The sequence below is a fragment of the Mirounga leonina genome, unplaced genomic scaffold (genome assembly GCF_011800145.1).
Source record: "Mirounga leonina isolate KUSES-001 unplaced genomic scaffold, KU_Mleo_1.0 Mir_353, whole genome shotgun sequence".
In the NCBI taxonomy this organism is placed as follows: Eukaryota; Metazoa; Chordata; class Mammalia; order Carnivora; family Phocidae; genus Mirounga; species Mirounga leonina.
In genome coordinates, this window is record NW_023270699.1 from 2,550,130 (window position 1) to 2,569,372 (window position 19,243).

Below are 19,243 nucleotides of genomic sequence, written 5' to 3' on the forward strand. Positions count from 1 at the left end.
GACAGCTCAAGGACGGCGGTCTCTCAGGACGAAATGGTCGAACACGGATTCTGGCGATGGCTACACAGCTCTGTACTGAGAACTATGGACCTGTTCGCGTGACACGAGGGACTTGTGAGGCGCATGAATGACAGCTCAATAAAACGGTTTTAGAAAAAGAACGCACAGGGAAATAAACAGGACACCTGCTCCTGGACACAGGCTCTCCTGGGGGCAAGGGCTGGTGGTCACCCTCCATTTCCTCTTGAGGCTTCCCTGCTCTGCCCAAGGACAGCGCGTGCTGATGGGGGACAGAGGGGATGCCGCCAGTCAGACACAGGGGGGCCACAAGCCATCCCAGCCTGCCAGCGTGCCCAGTCACGGTGTCCACACAGCATGGTCGGGGAGGGAAGGACCACAGTGTGGCCTGAGAATGGCCTAGAACCCAACACTCAGGAAGCCACGAACACTCTGGTTTGAGGACGGCAGTCAGGTAGAACTTCTGTTTTTTCAGAAATTTCTAGTGTGCTTGTTTCCTTAATTTTTTGACCGAAGAAATTTCAACCAAAACAATAAAGCATCTGTCCCCGTCACACACAGAAAAGGCAGGAACAGCAATGGGACCCCGGCCCGGGGCGCCACCGGAGAAGACTTGGGGGCTCAGCGTGTCCGCCAGGCCACCGAGCTTTACTGAGCTCGGCCCACCAGCTGTGCTGGGCAGGCCGGTTCTGCCCAATCACTTTGGAGAACAGAAACTATGACCTCCAGGAGAGGAATAAGCCTCCACCCGAGCCCTAGCCAGTCCCAGGGGCCCCCGCCTCTGTCCACCCAGCTGATGGAAAGGGGGTCACCAAGCGCCACTCCCCCAGCATGCTGCAAGGCGTTAGGAACTGGGGTTCAGCCAAAGCCCGGATGGGCCTTTAGCTGGGCTCACCCACACACCTCAGCCCAGCAGGGACAGGGCTGGCTGACCCAGACGGTGCCCACCTCCCACCCATGCAGCCCTGACCACGCCACAGCACTGCCTGGAAAGCTCCGGAACCCACACGGCACTCACTCACACCTGCGCTCTCCAGGGTCTGGCAAACTGCCTCGGACCCTCCGGGTGAGCAGGGCTGAAACGGAATCAGAGGCGCTGAGGGGAAACGTGAGGGGCACGTGGGGCTGCCCGCAGGAGTCTCTGCCTCTAAGTCACATGAGCCGACCTCCCTGCCTCGGACACATCAACCCCGAGCCACAGGGCCAACACAAAGCACAGGTTCAGCGTCCGCTCCACACACAAGTTTATGAAGAGGACGTCCAGACAACCGCAGCTAACTCAGCATCTTCTCCCGAATTTTGTGAGAGGTGTATGAACAGCTGTTCCCATGCAACAGGTACAAAGTATAAACGCTACTTGGGAACCAGACCCTGTCAATTCACACCACCGGGATCTTCCTGCATCAACGCCGCAGAAGTAGGACCTTGCTCGTAAGAGCTGCAGAGCATTTTATTCATGGACACCCCCCATGTGGGGCCAGTCCCCGGCCCCAGGCAGTTTTAGGTCTCAGGGGACTTCCTGGCCTGACCAAGGTCAGCACGGCGTCCACGCTCTGAAGCACGGACACCGAGCAAGGGGCCCGACCCTCTGCCAACACAGTACGTCAGGGAGCCGCGGGTGTCCGTGTCCAGAGTCTCGGGAGCAGGGCCCTGCGGTCCTGCGCCCCAACGCCACTCAGCGCAAAACGGAGGAGCCACAGGGAAAGCGCCCCCCTGCGTGTGCTGGGCCTGCTGCGGTCACTTCCGGCTCTGCAGCGGCCGCTGCTTGGTCTGTAGCTCCTGGCAACCAGCCACCTTCACTCTGGCCCCCGCCCGAAGCCGCCGCCTCTTCTTTCGAGCCCCTCTCCCACCTGGGCCCCCGAGCTGCTCCTGCGGCCCCGTGGGCTCAGTCCCCGAGCCCCGCCGCCGCCGCCGCCTCATCCTCCTCTCGGATCCGGAGCTCGGGTCTGGCCGTGAGTCCTCCTTCCCGCCTTTCCCTAAAACAGCAAGGCCACGTGAACGAGGCACCGTGAAGGCCTGGTTAGCCCACTTCCACTCTGACTGAAGGTGCTAGCTCCAGGGCCACACACAAAGGACACACAAGAGGACCCGAAGGCCTCAGCAGCAGACCCGCCCCAGCCAACCAGAGCGTCCTGCCAGTGTGGATGTGAAGTTCCACGGCCGTCAGGCAGATGGGACATGGTGGTGGCTCCCAGCCAGGCAGGCCGACCGGAGCAGGCCTTCAGGAAAGCCAGCAGGCCGGCAGAGTCGGGAGGAAGAAGGCTGCAGAGGTGTGACTCAGAGGGTGGGCAGGCTCGACCCCAGAATGGAGCGGACTCAACCTGGTGCACAACAGAGCCACGAGCCAGGCCAGTGACCGCAGCGAGGGCCCAGGCGTAAGCCAACGTGGACGGAGGTGGCCCGGGCAGGAGCAGAACCAGGGCAAACCAGGAGACCCTTCAAAGGGCAGACCCCCGAACCTGAGACCGTTAAGCACACACGGGCAACCACGGAAGGGCTCTCAGCTGGGGGGGGCCACCAGCTATCCCTCTTCTGCAGCCCTTTCCTGCCCTGGCTGTTGCGGTGCACAGGGCCCATCTCCACGGCAGCAGGCAGCCCCGTGCCCCAGCGGGACGTGGGGCGTTAACAAGCACAGAGCAGCCCCCAGCGGGGGTCTAACCATGGCCCTGTGGATGAGCTGGGGAGGAGGGGGTGCAAGGGACACAGACCGCAGGCACCAAAGCCCCATGGCCGGCAGACACCGCCAGTCCTACCTGGCTGCTTCTGTGACCTGGATTTGGGCCGCTTCTTTGTCCTCCTCTCCTGCCCCTCTTCCTGCAGGTTCCTGTAGGCTTTTTCGGGCACGTCATCCTCTGGGAAGAGGCCTAAGGACCAAGGCAGGCCATCAGGAGGCTAAGGGCAGGTTGAGGTGTTTTCAGTGTGCACGTTCAGGGCCGCACACTTCGTGCCAGACGGCCCCGTGCTCAGGCCCGCACGGCTACCACCGACTCCAGGCTGTGAGTGCAGTGAGATGCCAGCCAGAGCCAGGCCCTGGAGCGCTCACGCTACATCGTTGTCGATCCCCTGAAAAGCTTATTGGCTGAGAGGGGGCCAACGGCGATGCTCTCCGTGTCGATGGGGGTCTGTGCATGGAAACCCCATCACGTGTACGCGGTATTCAAGCACGTCACCGTATGAAAACGTTACCTACCAGTACCGAACTTGAGCTCACAAGGAGCACAACATACTTGCGGGTACAGTGTGATGGAGGGAGGGAGAACAATACGAGGACAGTAAAATACCGATGGCAGAGCCAAGGTGGCGGCCATGCAAGTATTCACCATCGACCCCCTCTCTGCCACCGCTCTACATCTAAAACCTCACAGTGAAACTGGGGAGAGGCCCATTTTCACTCCTATGCCTTATCACCGGCTGCACCGGGCGTACACGGGGAAGTGCCTGCTGCACCGCAGACCAGCCACAGGGCAGGCCACGGAACTCACTCGACACACAGGTTCTCGGGCCCCTGCCCTGGCAGCAGGCACTCAGCAAAACAAGCTTCCCAGGGATTCCAGCACACACCCGGATCCGAGAGCCACCGAGCGGGGCGAGGACGAGCTGCAGAACCCCTCCAGCCCCCTCTCCCGGAGAGAAAGCCCCGCCTGTGCAGTGATTAATCCCACTGGAAGGGCGACCACGTGAGCCAGTGCGCCCAGGAGGATGACAGTGTTCCAGGCCAGGGTCTCAGCATGAGATGCTCACCTTCAGCAAGGTCCTGCAACCTGAAAGGAGAGACAGGAGCTCACCATGGTCGCAACTTCCACACGAGGGGGGACGCGGCCCTCCCATCAGCTGCCCAGGGGCCGCCCTCGATGCCCCTCCACCTGCGCTCTGAGGGTGGACAAAGGCCCCCAGAGACCGTGGAACAGAGCAAGGGCAACTCCAAGGGGAGGGGGAGGGGTCACCAGCCACCTTCAGGGCAACTTACTTCCGAATCACTTTGTAGAGGCGCTTCCGGTTCTGGGAAGGGGTGCCCTGCTGACTGGCCACCACGAACAGTCTGCTGGCCACGGCCTCGTAGTCAAACTGTGGAACAAAGAGAGATGCAGTCACCTCCCAGGTGCTCCAGGAATGTGCAGTGAGCAGAGAGAGCACGTGGACCAGGCGCAGATCCTCCGGTCGGGTCACAAGGACACGCCCGGACATCCTCCCGACTCCCCTCCGCAAACGCTGCGTATAACACGGGGCAGCGAGCACACTCCCCGGGGCCGCCGCCACCGGGTGAGGGGACCTCCCGGGCTGGCCTCTGCGACTACACCCTCGGGCAGCCACGTCCGAACAGGGAGAAAGAACACAAGCCACGTTAATTTACACAGACGCCATTTAAGCCAATATGCCTAATTCTTACTAATTTAACACATAACCAATGTTCACGGCTCTTTAGTAAGCATTCTGTTTCTGCTGGGCTCTGACCCTGAGCGGGACCCGGGGCGACCTCTCGGCACTGCCATCTTCTCTGCCCGGCGCCCCACGACGCGAGCAGGGAGCGCACCCGAGGCGGCTGACGGGCAGGGAAGCCCAAGCCCTGTTGGCCGACCCCCAGTCCCAGTTTCAAGACCTCCCTGTTTCTGTACATGAGGGCCCGGAGCGCCTGCCTTCACGGAGTGCAGAGGCAGGGCCAGGCCCGCGAGCCCAGGCCACCCACCTGGAGGACAGGGCCCACGCTGTCCTCGCCATCTCCCGGCAGCTTCTCACTCCTGTCGCGTGCAGCCCCATGGGGGGAGCCTGGAACAAAAGGGCCCCCGTGAACTCAAAGGTGCGTGCCCAGTGTGCAGAGCACCCCAACACAAACACCTGGGAACCAAGAGCCCTGTGTGCCAGGGCCCATGACCTGGGCAGAGGTGCAGGTGTAGGGTGGGGCAGGGGTATGGGCAGCCTCACACGGAGGGGAGAGGTGCCACTGAAAGAGACATCCCAGAGGAGGGGGCTGAGCAGTCGTCCTGACAACGGAATTAAGAGGAATTTCGTGTGGATATTTTACAAAACCAATGTAGTGTCAGAAATTCCAGAATCAAGGAAGGGGAGCTAGGTCCAGCCACAGGGCAAACCTGGATCAAGGGACCAGAGAGACCGTGTTTCCAATCATTAGGCTTTGATGTCACTGCATACAGAACAGTTCTGGACAACAGGCAGGCGAGTAGGACAGAGAATGAGGATGGCAGGGCCACAGGCAGGCACAGTGGGCCTGCCAGCGCCCCGGTGTCAGAGTGACGCAGGCTACCGAAGGACAGGACGGGCAAGACGAAATGCTGGGAGCACGGATGGAGGGGGCGTGAACGGAACTACCTAGGAGCACTCCAGCAGGGGGTCAGAGTCGGCAGCAGAAAAATGAACCCTTGAATCTATATGGTCAAATGACCTTTCCTGGGGGAAAGACCGTTTCTTCAACAAACGGTGCTGGGAGAACTTGACAGCCACAGGCAAGAGGACGAAACTGGGTCCTTCACCCATGTACAAATTTAACTTAAAGGGGATAAAAGACCCACATGTAAGAACTCAAATAACCAACTCTTAAAAAAAAAAAAAAAAAAAAAAAACACTGAGCAGGGAGGGGCGCCTGGGTGGCTCAGTAGGTTGAGCGTCTGCCTTCGGCTCAGGTCATGATCCCGGGGTCCTGCGACTGAGCCCCATGTCCGGCTCCCTGCTCAGCAGGGAGCCTGCATCTCCCTCTCTCTGTTCCTTCCCTCACTTGTGCTCTCTCCCACTCTCTCTCTCTCAAATAAATAAATAAAATCTTAAAAAAGAAAGAAAACAGAGCAAAACCCTCACGAAACTGGCCGCACCAATGACTTCTCAGACAGGGCACTGAAGACACACGTGACAGAACAGACCAACTGAACTTCATGAAAACTCAAACATCTGTGCATCAAAACCCACTATCCAAAAGGCGGCCCACAGAACAGGGGGAGATACTTGCAAATCACAGACCTGACAGGGTTTGAGCATCCAGAATGCAGAGAGACCTCCTAACGCTCAGGAGCACACGACTCGCCTGAAAGCAAAAGACCTGAGCAGACATGTCTCCAGAAAGATGCACAGACGGCCAACGAGTGCGTGAAGGTGCTCCACGTCCCCAAGACATCGGGGACGTGCAGACCCAAACCGCAGTGAGATACTCCCTCACACCCGTGGGGGTGGCTCCTGGCAACAAAACAGGACACTGGAACCCTGCACAACGCTGGTGGATATACAAAGTGATGCCGCTGCTGTGGGAACTGGGAGGGACCTCAAAAATTTAGAAAAAGAATTGTGTGACCCCACAATCCTACTTCTGGGTATTTGCCCCAAAGAACTGAAAGCAGGGTCTCCAAGAGATCCTTGTTCACCCAAGGTCACTACAGCATGAGTCACAAGAACCAAGACATGGAAGCACCCAAGGGTCCCTTGATGGGTGAGTGGGTAAGCATAACATGGCCATACCTATGGCAGAATATTACTCAGCCTCAAAAGAAGGAAAGAAACTGACACATGCTAAGACAGGGATGAACCCTGAAGACACCATGCTCAGTGAAGCCAGCCAGCCACAGAAGGACAAACACTGTGTGACCCACTCACAGGAGGGACCCAGAGCAGTCAGATCCACAGGGACAGAGTAGAAGGTGGGTGCCAGGGGTCCGGGGAAGGGGTGTGGGGAGGGGAAACGACAGCGTTTAACAGGGACAGTTTCAGTATGGAAAGATGGAAAGTTCTGGAGATGAAGAGTGGTGGTGGCTGCAGAAGCTTGTGAAGGCACTTGACACTTAAACATGGTCAGCATCTCTCCTGCCCACCGATGCGGCCGAGGAAGCATCGTTCAAGTCCCCCTGCCGACCGCCGTCCTGCCTAAGTCAGAGCCTCCCAGAGCCTGGACCGCTTTGGAAGCTCTTCATCGGAGGTCTGAGCTTTCAAAGGACCAGTGAGAGTCTGAGGAGCCATTCTGAGCCATGGGGGACGCTCTCGGACTGTGGGGTCACGAGATCCAAACACCCAGCGCCCCAGAGGCTCTGGGTTTGTCACCTACGCCGCTACGGAGGTGGAGGCAGCCAAGAACGTGAGGCCCACAAGGGGGACGGAAGAGTTGCGGAAGCAAAGACGACTTCTCAAGAGAGGGTCCTCAGAGGCTTGCTGCCCACTCAACCGTGAAAAACATCTCTGTTGGTGGCACTAAGGACGACACTGAAGAACACCATCGAAGATCATTCCGAACACTATGGGAAAACTGACCGACGGACATCATGACTGAGGGAGGCAGTGACAAGAAAAGAGGCTCAGCTCTTGTAACATCTGAGGGCCGTGACTGTGCGGACAAGACCGCCACTCAGAAATACCAGACTGCGAACGACCACAGCCGTGAAGCGAGGAAAGCCCTGCCTAAGCAAAAGACGGTGAGTGCTTCCTCCAGCCAGAGGTCCAAGTGGTTCTGGAAAGTTCGGTGGTGGCCGTGGGGCGTACTTCCGTGGGTGAGGTGGCTCTGGTAGCAGCGAGGTGGGGGTGGTGGCCGTGGGGCTGCTCTAACAGGCTTGGGAACGACAGGGTAACAACTCTGCAGCCGACGGAAGCTGGCATGACTTCGGCAGTCGCAGCAATCTTCCAAATTCTGCACCCATGACAGGAGGGAATTTTGGAGGCAGGAGCTCTGGCCCCTGAGGTGATGGAGGCCAAAACTTTGCCAAACCACGAAACAAGGTGGCCGTGGCAGTTCCGGCAGTGGCGGCAGCAGCAGGAGCTACGGGAGCGACAGGAGGTTCTCATCGCTGCCAGGACACAGAGCTGAGGAGGAGAGGAGAGCCGGGGGGGGCCACGGGGGGGGGGCCAGGGGGGGGCCCGGGGGGGGGGGGCCACGAGGGAGCCACAGGGGGAGCCACAGGGGGAGCCAGAGGAGAGCCACAGAAGTGCCAAGGAAGCTACGACTTACAAGAGACATGGGATCTCAGCCACGCACCGTGGCGGCAGGGCCGAGCTGCTGCAAACACCTGTGTGTGTGGGCAGAAAACTCGAGGACTGGATTTGTGACTAACAGTATAACAGAGTATTTTAGTTTCTGTTCTGTAGAAAGCATAAAGCATTCCAACAAAAGGTTTTAATGTAGATCTTTTTTTCCACCCATGCTGTTGATTGCTAAAAACAATGGTCTGATCACGACACTGGATAAATGTGTCTTAGAAAAAAAAGTTAACATAGTAAACTTCACATAATGTGTATTTTACCACCAAAAAGAAAAAAAAAAAAGAGTGGGAGGCAGGGAAGAGTCCTGAAAGTGGTGGAAGACGCACCCCTGCAGCCACGGGACACAACCCAGTCCACGGCGCACATGAGATCAACCCATGTCCCACAAGGACCCACATCAGCATCAAGACTGTCAACAAACCAGACCGAAGCCCAGGCCCTGACCCCAAAGGCCTTCAGCGGGACACCACCCGTGGCATGTTTCCCCGTGGTAGGCTCCGTTCATCGGCTTGCTCACTCCCCCATCTAGAGGGCACCTCCTGTGCTGGGGCTGCTCCCAGCACCGGGACGCAGCTGCGATCAAAAGAACGCCCGGTCCTGGGGGAGCCGGCATCCGGTGGGGAGATAGGACCACGAACGATAGACAAGCAATTCACGTAACTTTAAGTGATTCACGCCAGAAAGTAAGATATCTTGTGGAGCAACCCAGCGAGGGAGACAGGGTAGGGGCGGGGAGGTACAGGTGGGCCCGGCGATGGAGGGTGGGGACCAGAGAGGAAGGGTGAGCAGGGCAGAGGCACCGGGCAGGAACGGTGGGTGAGAAAGGAGCCAGGGAGTCAGGACGGCGCCCTGAGAACAGGAGGCCGGGGGGCGAGGCCCAGGACGGGGAGGACACACCCTGGCTGCCGGGCCGGGGGCAGGCCGAGGACAGGGGGACCAGACGAGAAGCGAACGCAGGGACCCCGCAAGCACCAAAGCTCGCCGGGCCAGAAGGGGCGCCCTCACACGGCTGCGCTGACCCTCCCCTTACCTGGCTCCTTGGACAGCACATCCTGCTCGTGCTCATCGTCCTCCGACATGCCATCCTCCTCCTCCTGTGCATCCAACTCATTCATGAGGTCTTCGATGGCAAATGGGGCCTGTTCCACGATTGCCTCAAAGATGCCCCGAGTGATGTTATGCAAAACCAGGGAGCTGCGGGACAGCAGGTGCCGGAGCAGGCCCGTTAGGCCGGGTATGCCCATCCCAACCCCCCAGCCCCAGCAGCGGCCACTCTGCTGACCCTGTCACACACACACAACTCCTTCTCTCTTCCCAACAGGGGAACCCCATGAGAAAGAAGAACCAGGCCGGAGGAAGCCCCCTGCCACTCACTCCTGGGTCCGAGCAGCAATCGTGCAGAAGGGATCGATGAACTTGAGGTTCTGGTCTGCCGTCAGCTACAAAGAAAGGAGGGGGGAGCTGCCTCAGTCCCTTGTGCGTGAGCACGGTGGGGGGGGCTCAGCCACCGCCCGCAGCCCACTGGGCTCACCTCAGCGGCGCCCACTTTGCTCAGCTCCTCTAGGAAGATCTCCAGGAAGTGGCTCTTCACCCCGCTGGGGGCCTGGCTGTCGGGGTGCAGGATCTCCATCGTCAGCAGCTCCAGCAGCTGCTCGACGTGCCTGAGGAAGGAAAGAGGCCAATACGGCGGGCAGCCACAGCAGGCTACAAGCCCGCGACGTCCCCTACCTGACAGGAACACCATCACACGCCAGCGCCCGCCCAACGGGAGGCGGCCGGTGATCTGGGTCTGCTCCATCACAGACGACTCGTAATTACAGGTTGGTGACCATCGTCAGCACCAGCACACGTGGCGAGGCCGCGTCTCAGCTACAAACGTGTACATACACGTTCGCACACGCCTTCCCTTCTGTGCAGGGACCACAAGTGGAAGGAGAAAGGCCTGGCATGACAAAGGCTACACCACCACGTCCCGCGTCTCTCTGTCCTCATGGGGACCCGCCCGGGAGCGCACACCACGGCAGAGTGAAGGCAGAGAAAGGAGACGGAAGAGCTGCTCCCCCAGTCCCACTGCACGGAGTCGTGGCCCCAAGCTGGCCACGTCTGCCGTCCCTGAGCACGCTGCTGTCAGTGGCCTCAGAGGCCTGGGGCTCCGGGGTCAGAGAGTTCTGGTGGCAAGTCTTTGCTGGTCTACATGCATGGGGCGCTGACTACCACACCTGAACTGGAGAACACGCACTCCGTAATGAGCCCCGGGGGGGCGGGGGGGGGCCGCGGGACAGCGCTGGGGATTCACCGGCCACAGAAGGGAAAGGATGCTGTCTGCGGCTCAGGGAAGGAGAGCCCTCCACCCAGGCCAGTGACAGTAACGAACACTGACCAACCAACCAGGTCTGGCCGGCTGAGCGGGAACGGGGACGGGCTAAAGGAACAGATGGCACGGCCCAATCAGAGGCTACCAGCTTCTTCAAAAGGGTCTCTCTGCATCTCTTAGCGGCGTGAGGAAAGAACTCCTCTCACAAGAGTTATCAGAGATAAAATGTCCCTTCAGCCTTCAGTTCCACTCGTGCACTAGCCACCTACGAAGACCCAAACCCTACGTCCTGACAGTAAGAGCCCTGGCCTCAGTGCCTCGCGGGAATTAGAGGGTGAAAATCAGGCTCCGCAGCGGCACCCTCGCCCTAAACATGATGTCACTCATCATAATTCTAAACTCAGAAAAGCCCAGGGAACTACAGGCCACTCCTGCTGGTCTGTTTTATAGGGGGAAAAAGTGGCCCTGGGCGAGGATGTAACCTCGCTCTCCAGGAGACCCCCCCGCGGCAGGAATGCACGCTCCGTGGCAGCAGCTGGGCTGGGCGCTGGCGGGCACGGTCATGAGCAGACTGCAAATACGCTGGTCTAGCGCACCATTTCATCACAAAGCCACTCAAAATATATTGTTTCCAAGTCTCTTTCCTCTTGCCCCACCCCCAAAACCACGCAGCAGGGCGCTGACATGAGGGGCGCCTTGGACACGTCATCAGTAAAATAAAAAGCAGTCCGCAGACATTGTGCGTGCTCAGACGCCACCGTGCACCCCGCACACAGAACACAGAGGCGTCTGCAAAATCTTTGTGTTGGGAGCTCGCGTTGCATTTCCTTCGTTTAACAAAACTTTTCCTAGTTCCTTATACTGGGAACGTGTCACTCTCATGATTAGAAAAAACTGTAAAGAGATGAAACTTTAATTTTAAAAACTTTAAAATGTGAACTCAGAACCCATTTGGTGCTGTGGATCTCGGTCTGCCTCCTGGACGTACAGAGGCGTCCATTCATGCCATCACCGGGAGCTGCAGCTCAGCCGGCCCTGCCCCAGCGTGCTCCCCGGGGTGCCCGCAGGGTAGGAGAGATCGGGCTCACCAGAGCCCCACTGGCCCAGGTCCAGGGGAAGCCCAATGCTGGCCACAAAACGCAGGCCTCTTAATTTGGGGGACACGGACTACCCCCATCACAAGCACCTCTGTCAAAAGTGACAAGTCTGGATAAATTAAAAATTTCTAGAACCAAAGCAAATACCATTGATAACAGAATTGAATATGCCATGTAATACCAAAAAAGAAAAAAAAAGCACCTTAGCTGTGCATCAATTATATTGAAAACCAGTATTATGATAATGAGAGAACTCAATTTGGATTCATAGTAAGGGCTTACATTCAAGGTCAAAAACATTCATTTCTGTGAACACATGCACAAACCAAAATTTTAAAATGCCTTCATCTTAAGCACCATCGGGCCACCCTTTAATGGGAAGACTGACATCTCTTTATGACGAGTAACTGGGAGAGAAGCATACGGCCCCGGCCCCAGTGACAAGACGGGCTCGCCTGTGAGCAGGAGCCGCTCTCGGGATGTGCCGCGAGTACCAACCTTTCTTGCCACCCCTGCGTCTTCAGGGCCTTCAAGGACTCATTCAGGACCATCCGCATGAGCTGTGGCATGAACGGAGACCCCTGTTAGTGGGGCACAGCCTGCATTTCCCCAGAACCCCCTCTGCCCCGGTCATCCCTGTGGCCCAGAGCGCATAGCAGGCCCTCCAGAGCTGTTGGACAGGACCCCAGAGAATGTGTCGCTGCCCCCAGGCTGGGATGCTCCCGCCTTCCAAGAGCACCAGGAATTCTGGCTCACAGCAGACACCCTGGGGAGCAACTGCTGGGCCATGAACGAAAGCCAAAGGAACGGTCCCTATTTCAGGAGTGGGAACAGAGAACAAAGTGCCTGTCCCCCCCGGGGAGGCTGAGCCCCTTGGGAAAGGCTCCCCTGAGCTTTCCGAAGGACTTCTCTCCCCAACAGACAGTGAAAGTGTTTGCTTTCTCTCTCATCCCCAGGGCGGGTAACTCCCCCATTAAAAAAGCTCATCCTTTATGACAAATCCCGACTCCTGCCCCACGAGGCCCGTTTCCCCTTGACAACAGCTCACGGCTTTTCCAGCCGGTTTTCCTACCGCCCAGATGTGAAGTGGCACACCCACAGAGGGCTCCAGGAGTGTAGAGTGACAGAGGATGCACATGGGGATGGGTCTCCTGGCCGTCAGGTGTGCCCCAGGACACACGGGGCACCACTCACTGTGCCTACAGCTGCCAGACGCTTCGTCTCTCCAGGGGGCTGCGCTACTGGGTGCAGTCACACGGGCCCCCACAAAGCAACAGAAGCCATCCTATCAAGCGCACAGCAACTACATCTTAGGGAAACTCCTGCCTGGGAAACCCGTGCTTTGTGAAAGTGCACAGCCTGGCCCCAGCCCCCGGCCTCACATGCTTTAGCTTCCATCTTCCTCCCTTCCTGAGCTCCATGCCTTGCCCACTAGCTGGTCCTCACCTTGACATCTGAGGTACACAGGGCCCACATAACCCCGGGGCCAAGTCTGAGCTGGGAGCTGATCCCAGTGGCAGATCCTGAATAACTGCAGCCCCAAAGGCAGCCGTCCTCAGTGAGGCCCAGCTGGGTCACCTGCTCTCAGCAACACCATCCTAAGCCCGCGAACACCGCTGCGGGAACAGGAGTGTGGTTCAAATGTGGGGTGGGGACACGGAGTCTGTAAATCTCCCAACTTTCCTGCGTCTCTGAGGGCAAATCAATAACCTAAATTCTGAGGAACGCAGCATCAGAAAGAAAAAGGGGAGGGGCGCCTGGGTGGCTCAGTCGTTAGGCGTCTGCCTTCGGCTCAGGTCATGATCCCAGGGTCCTGGGATCGAGTCCCACATCGGGCTCCCTGCTCAGCCGGAAGCCTGCTTCTCCCTCTCCCACTCCCCCTGCTTGTGTTCCCTCTCTCTCTGTGTCTCTCTCTGTCAAATAAGTAAAATCTTTAGGGCGCCTGGGTGGCTCAGTCGTTAAGCGCCTGCCTTCGGCTCAGGTCACGGTCCCTGGGTCCTGGGATCGAGCCCCGCATCGGGCTCCCCACCCTGCGGGGAGCCTGCCTCTCCCTCTCCCACTCCCCCTGCCTGTGTTCCCTCTCTCGCTGTGTCTCTCTCTGTCAAATAAATAAATAAAATCTTTAAAAAAAAAAAAAAAAGAAAGAAAAAGGGGATTCTGCATACCATTCTATGAACGTCCTCACCCAGAAGAAAGCAGCTTCCCAACTGGGCACCCTACAAGTGGACAAGGGTCTACGACTAGGGCATGAACTCCATGCAGGTTTGCTGGCACTCACGGCTCATGGCAACTCCAGCAGGGTGCAAGGCCGCGGCCCTAATCCTCCCAGACAGGCCATTTTCATCGCCTCCTCTGAACCGGAATCTGTGCACTGTTTAAGTACGGAGTTCTCTGGCCGCTCACCAACCCTCAGAGACAGGGCACATGCCGGGCAACCCTAGGCCCTCGAGACGTATGGGTCACAGTACTCAAGGGCGCAGCCCTGCCAGGGCAGGAGACGCTCGGGGCCGTGCCCGCAGCTCCCCCCGCCCCGCCCCGCGCCCCCCATGCCTGCCGCCGCTGCCACCAGCAGCCTCACCATGTAGAACTTATCCAGGCGCAGTCTGTCGATGCCTGTCCACTCGCGGTTCATGGTTTGCCAGAATGTCTGAAGGAACAGATGCTCTGCAGGAAGAAAAAAGGCCAAAGAGGATCACAGGGGAACACAGAAGCCACTCTGGGAAGTGAGGTGAGACAATACGGGGAAACCTGCTCAGGACATCATGTGTGGCCAACCTCCAGGGTCCTCAGTCCAGTCTGCTGCACTCAGAAGGGGTGTTCGGAACTGGGCTTAGAAATGGGGCTGGAGAAACCTCAGAAAGAAAAGCAAAGCCCAGCTACAACCTCAATCTGCAGCCACGTTCTCTGAAGAATAGGTGCAAAGAGCTAGCAAAGCCACTAAAAGAGAAGGGCTGCTTGGGCCGGCTCTTCCCCTACTGGGGCCGGAGACCCGGACACCCTGCCTGACCCCCACAGGCTGGCTCTTCCCCTACTCAGGCCGGAGACCCTGCCTGACCCCCACGGGCCGGCTCTTCCCCTACTGGGGCCGGAGACCCTGCCTGACCCCCATGGGCCGGCTCTTCCCCTACTTAGGCCAGAGACCCTGCCTGACCCCCCCAGGGTGGCTCTTCCCCTACTCGGGCCGGCGACCCTGCCTGACCCCCATGCCTGGCCCCACTACATCCACTAACCCACCAGGCACAAACCCTCCTGATAATGTAGGTCAGACACACAGTGCTATATGCTAACCTGTGTCCCCCAAATTCATGATGAAGCCCTAACCCCAGGACCTCAAATAAGACTGTATTTGAAAATGAAGTCTTTAAAGAGGTAATTAAGGTAAAATGAGGTCACTGGTGTGGGCCCTGCACCAATGTGACTGGTACCCTTACAAGAGATGAGAACACAGACACAGAGGGACAAGCGTGTGAAGACACAGGAGAAGGCGGCGTCTGCACGCCCAGGAGAGAGGCCTTGGGGAACCAGCCCTGCCCACGCCTGGGCCTCGGGAAACAAACGGGGCCTCCCTGATCTCCAGCTACAAGTTTCTCCAAAGGGTCGGTCAGACGGTTCAGTGACGGGCAAACTAACCCATTCAACCGTCAGCAGGGGACTGTTTTGTACCTGGCCTTCTGCTGAGCACAGAAACTCTCCTGCAGGTTCCCAGATGCTAACGACACACTCCCAAATTGAGACAGTGGTTACCGTCCCTAACTGTGACTACTCTACCGACCTCCCGGTAACTGAACTAAACCCACCCACCGGGGATAACCGGGGCCTCACCAGCAGCAGCCACAGCCGTCTCTGCCAGGGGCGCGGGCTCCCCACCCCGAGCGTCAGAGGGAGGTGCCCGGGCTCCACCCCCACAGCTTGATTCAACTGGACCGGAGTCTAAACTTCAAGATGTCTAAAGATGCCCCAGCGATCACAGAGGGCAGGCAGCAGGGTTGAGAACTACAGATCTTGGGCAGGACAAAAACGGATGGGTCGGGGAAGCGCCCTGAGGGAACGCCACCATCAGCTGACTCGGTCCAGCAACTTGGCCACACTGCACTAGATTTCCATTTTCATTTTAAAACGCAAGTTACTGGCCCTTCAGCCTCGAGCTAGGTCCCCATTGGACAAACAAGTTAATACTGCTGAACACTTAGAACAACATTTCGCATGTAAGCCAGGACAGGGACCTCCCTCTTGCTCTACATCTTAAGAACACAAGCCTTCCACATCTGGTAGCCAACTCCCGGCAGTTCTGCCCTTCCCAAAGGGCTTCCCCAAGGCGAGGGTACTCACGTGCCTCTGTGGTCTGGAAAGCATGGATGAGCTGGGAAATGGTCCTCCCTAGTTCCTCCTGGGGTAGTAAACAGTAGAAAAAATTCCCTCAGATCCTGAAGAAACACGGTCTTACAACAAGAAGCCACAACAGAAAGACAACCACACGAAATCTCCACTCGCTCACCACGAGAACCAGCTCCCACTGGCCTTTCTACCCAGCGTGCTTCAGGTCTGCAAGCTGCATGGTTGCAAGAGGCCTCCCCCTGCAGCCAGAACCAATAGAAGCTCATCACAAGCAAGGGCAGCCACTGCTCCCACGACCAGGGCTGAGCCTCAAGCAACAGAGATTGACAGTCAAAGGGGGGCACGGGAGAGATGGGGCCACGTGACCAGCGGGAAGAGACGGACCAGACCCCAGAAACTACTCGCTGCCTGCCAGTGTCACTGTGCTAAGCATCCCCTAGGGCACTTGCTAAACAGACAATCCCAGAGCCTCCCCTCAGTAGGCATCAAATACAGCACAGGAGTCTGCATTTTAAATAAGTACCCTCACCACCAGGTAATTCTGAAAAAAAGGAAACAATTCACTCTGACAAATACTGTTTTAAAAAGGCCGGCATGAGGGGCGCCTGGATGGCTCAGGAAGCTGGGCGTCTGACTCTTGGTTTCGGCTCAGGTCACAATCTCAGGGTCGTGAGATCAAGCCCTGCATCGGGCTCCTCACTGTGTGGAGTCTGCTTGGGATTCTCTGTCCCTTCCCCTCTGTCCCCCCCACGCATGCTCTCTAAATAAATAAATAGAATCTTAAAAAAAAAAGCTAGCATCTTAGGGCAGTGCAACTGCACTGTAAGATCCTGTCCTAGTGGGGCATGTCACCACACACTTGTCCAAACCCACAGAATGCACACACTAACGGTGAACCCTCACACTCACTATGGGCTCTGGGGACGGTCTGTGTGAGGCAGGTTGATCACCTGTAACGAACGCACAGCTCTGGTTGGGAGGGGCTGTTCACGTGTGCAGGAAGGGGCTGTATGAGAGTTCTCTGTACCTCAATTTCGCTGTGAACCTAAAACTGCTCTAAAAATAGTCTAATTCTTAGAAAAATAATTAAAAAAAAAAAACCTAGCAGGAGAAACCCTTTTCTCAGCAGACTTGGATTCTGTCCCTCAGTTTCCCTATTTCGGCGCGGTCTGCCGCCTCAGACACACACCCGAGCTGGCAACCACCTGTCACAGCAGTGCTCCCCTCAGCAGCACCACACACACTCTAACCAAAGGCCTCGGCCCTCTGACTGTAAACAAAGTGTTGAAGCTAGGGGCGCCTGGGTGGCTCAGTCGTTAAGCATCTGCCTTCGGCTCAGGTCATGATCCCAGGGTCCTGGGATCCAGCCCCGCATCGGGCTCCCTGCTCCGCGGGAAGCCTGCTTCTCCCTCTCCCACTCCCCCTGCTTGTGTTCCCGCTCTCGCTGTCTCCCTCTGTCAAATAAATAAGATTTTTTTTTTAAAGATTTTATTTATTTATTTGAGACCGAGAGAATGAGAGACAGAGAGCTTGAGAGGGAGGAGGGTCAGAGGGAGAAGCAGACTCCCTGCCGAGCAGGGAGCCCGATGCGGGACTCGATCCCGGGACTCTAGGATCATGACCTGAGCCGAAGGCAGTTGCTTAACCAACTGAGCCACCCAGGCGCCCCAAATAAATAAGATCTTAAATAAATAAATAAAGTGTTGAAGCTATAAAACTTCATAACTCATTCAGTGTCTTCCGCTACGTTAAAATGAGGGTCAACCACGTGCCCATCTGTCCTCCCAGTGATGCTTCTGCTACTTCCTCATACACTCACCTGGAGGAGCGGCTTGTCCTGCATCCACATGCAATAAAACAGTCCCTTCCAGACCTTCAGCAGCTCGTCATGAGTGAAGCCACCTGCACCAAAAACAGTGACACTCAGACAAAGCAAACCCAACTTTTTAGTGCCAGGAACAAAGCCAGAGAAATGTTGAGTGGCTGAATTAGATCAAAGCGCTCTAAGTAGAAACATACCTGGCCCTCCCCTCTCCTGGAGGCCCTCCCTCCCCTCCCTTTCATCCTCTCAACTCAGAACCCGCTGGACCTGTGGCTGTTAGTATTCCCCCACCTAACGGCCCTTTCGTCATTCAATAAACACTAAGAATCTGCAAGTATCCATATCCAAGGCACCGTATTCCACTTGTGGACACTGAACATTGCATGGATTTGCCGGCGATAACTCATTCAGCTTTACATGTCGCGGTTTGTGCACTTTTCTGTATTAGGCTTCAAATTTTAAGAGGAAAAATTAACTCATTCAAACTAGTAAGACACGCAGACATATAAAACCCCTGAAATATTTATGGCGGTCCTAACTGTGTCTGGCGCGCTGCTCCTGAAGCAGGGGTTCTCGGACTTCAGCACCAGGATGGAAACCGCCTGGAGAGCTGCTTACACCAGGCTGCTGGCCCAACCGCCAGCGTTTGACTCCTTGGGGCTGGAATGGGACTCATAATCTGCCTTTCTAACAGGCGTCGGGGTGATGCCGATGCTGCCCACGGGGCCACGCTTTCGGAACCAGCCCTAGAGGGGCCAGCTCGCAGGAAGCATGTCCTCCGCCCTGGCGGACGATCCGCCGCAGTCTCACTCGGACCACAACCCGATAACTATACGGAGAGAACTGCCAACAGCAACAAACGCCGCTCCGAGCGCCCAAACAGCGGGCAGCAGGGGCAGCAGGGGCTACGGTCAGAAGGGGACGCCGGCTTCCCGCGGGGTGGGGCGCAGCGCCAAGGGCTCGCCGGCAGGGGTGGGGCTGTGGGAGGCACCGTCGCAGACGCCGCCGCGCGGGCCTGACCGCGTGCAGGACCACGTGGTTCGGAGGCTCCCCCCCCCCCCGACACACACGCCCCAGACCGCGCCTCCGCCGACCCCCGGCGCACCCCGCCCGGCCCGGCCCGGCCCAAAGGCGCCCCGACCCCGCCAGCCCCGCGCCAACCTGCGGCCCGCTGGGTCCTGGCCACGATGTACTTCCGGAGCTTCTTCACCGCCCGGTCCCGGGTCACCTGCTCGTTTCCGGCCAGCCGCTGGGCCAGCTGGATCTCCGGCGGGAGCGGCACGCGCGGAACCATGGCGAACGGCCCGGACCCCCGGGCTTCCGCGACCACGTCTTCTCCACTCGGCGCGCGCGCGACGTCACACGGCCGCGCCGGGCTCCCTCGGGCTGCGCGCGACGTCACAGGGCCGCGCCGGGCTCCCTCGGGCTGCGCGTGACGTCACAGGGCCGCGACCGCCCCTCCCGGCCGCGGGCGCCGCCGCTTAGCGGCCGGGCCCCGTAGTGGGCGCGTCGCCTGGTTCTGCCGAGGGTCCGCTTAAAGAGAGGCCGCGAAGCGTGCGCCTGCTAGGGGACTGTAGTTCACCCCGGCCGGTGAGGGGTTGGAGAAAGACCCCGTGCGGCCCCCGTGGACCACTGACTCCGGCGAAAGTCACCGAGGGAGAGCGGCGGCGCGGGCGGGTTTCAGCCGCGCCC

General features: G+C 58.1%; 1 protein-coding gene across 2 annotated transcripts; it reads right to left on the reverse strand.

The window, feature by feature from the left end:
• Window positions 1-1,450: 1,450 nt before the first annotated feature.
• Window positions 1,451-18,945, reverse strand: RRP1 (ribosomal RNA processing 1). 2 transcript variants are annotated; one of them, XM_035030083.1, is made up of 13 exons: window positions 18,713-18,945; window positions 17,549-17,631; window positions 15,724-15,781; window positions 13,973-14,058; window positions 11,893-11,954; window positions 9,515-9,644; window positions 9,358-9,422; window positions 9,014-9,177; window positions 4,703-4,782; window positions 3,986-4,083; window positions 3,760-3,779; window positions 2,772-2,882; window positions 1,451-1,994 (listed from the first exon to the last, which is right to left on the reverse strand). In XM_035030083.1, the coding sequence occupies exons 1-13, from the start codon at window positions 18,843-18,845 to the stop codon at window positions 1,756-1,758; spliced, it is 1,329 nt and encodes a 442-aa protein (XP_034885974.1). In that variant the 5' UTR covers window positions 18,846-18,945; the 3' UTR covers window positions 1,451-1,755. The 2 variants fall into 2 exon arrangements, with proteins under 2 accessions (XP_034885974.1, XP_034885975.1); XM_035030084.1 differs by lacking the exon at window positions 18,713-18,945 and adding an exon at window positions 18,091-18,344.
• Window positions 18,946-19,243: the final 298 nt, after the last annotated feature.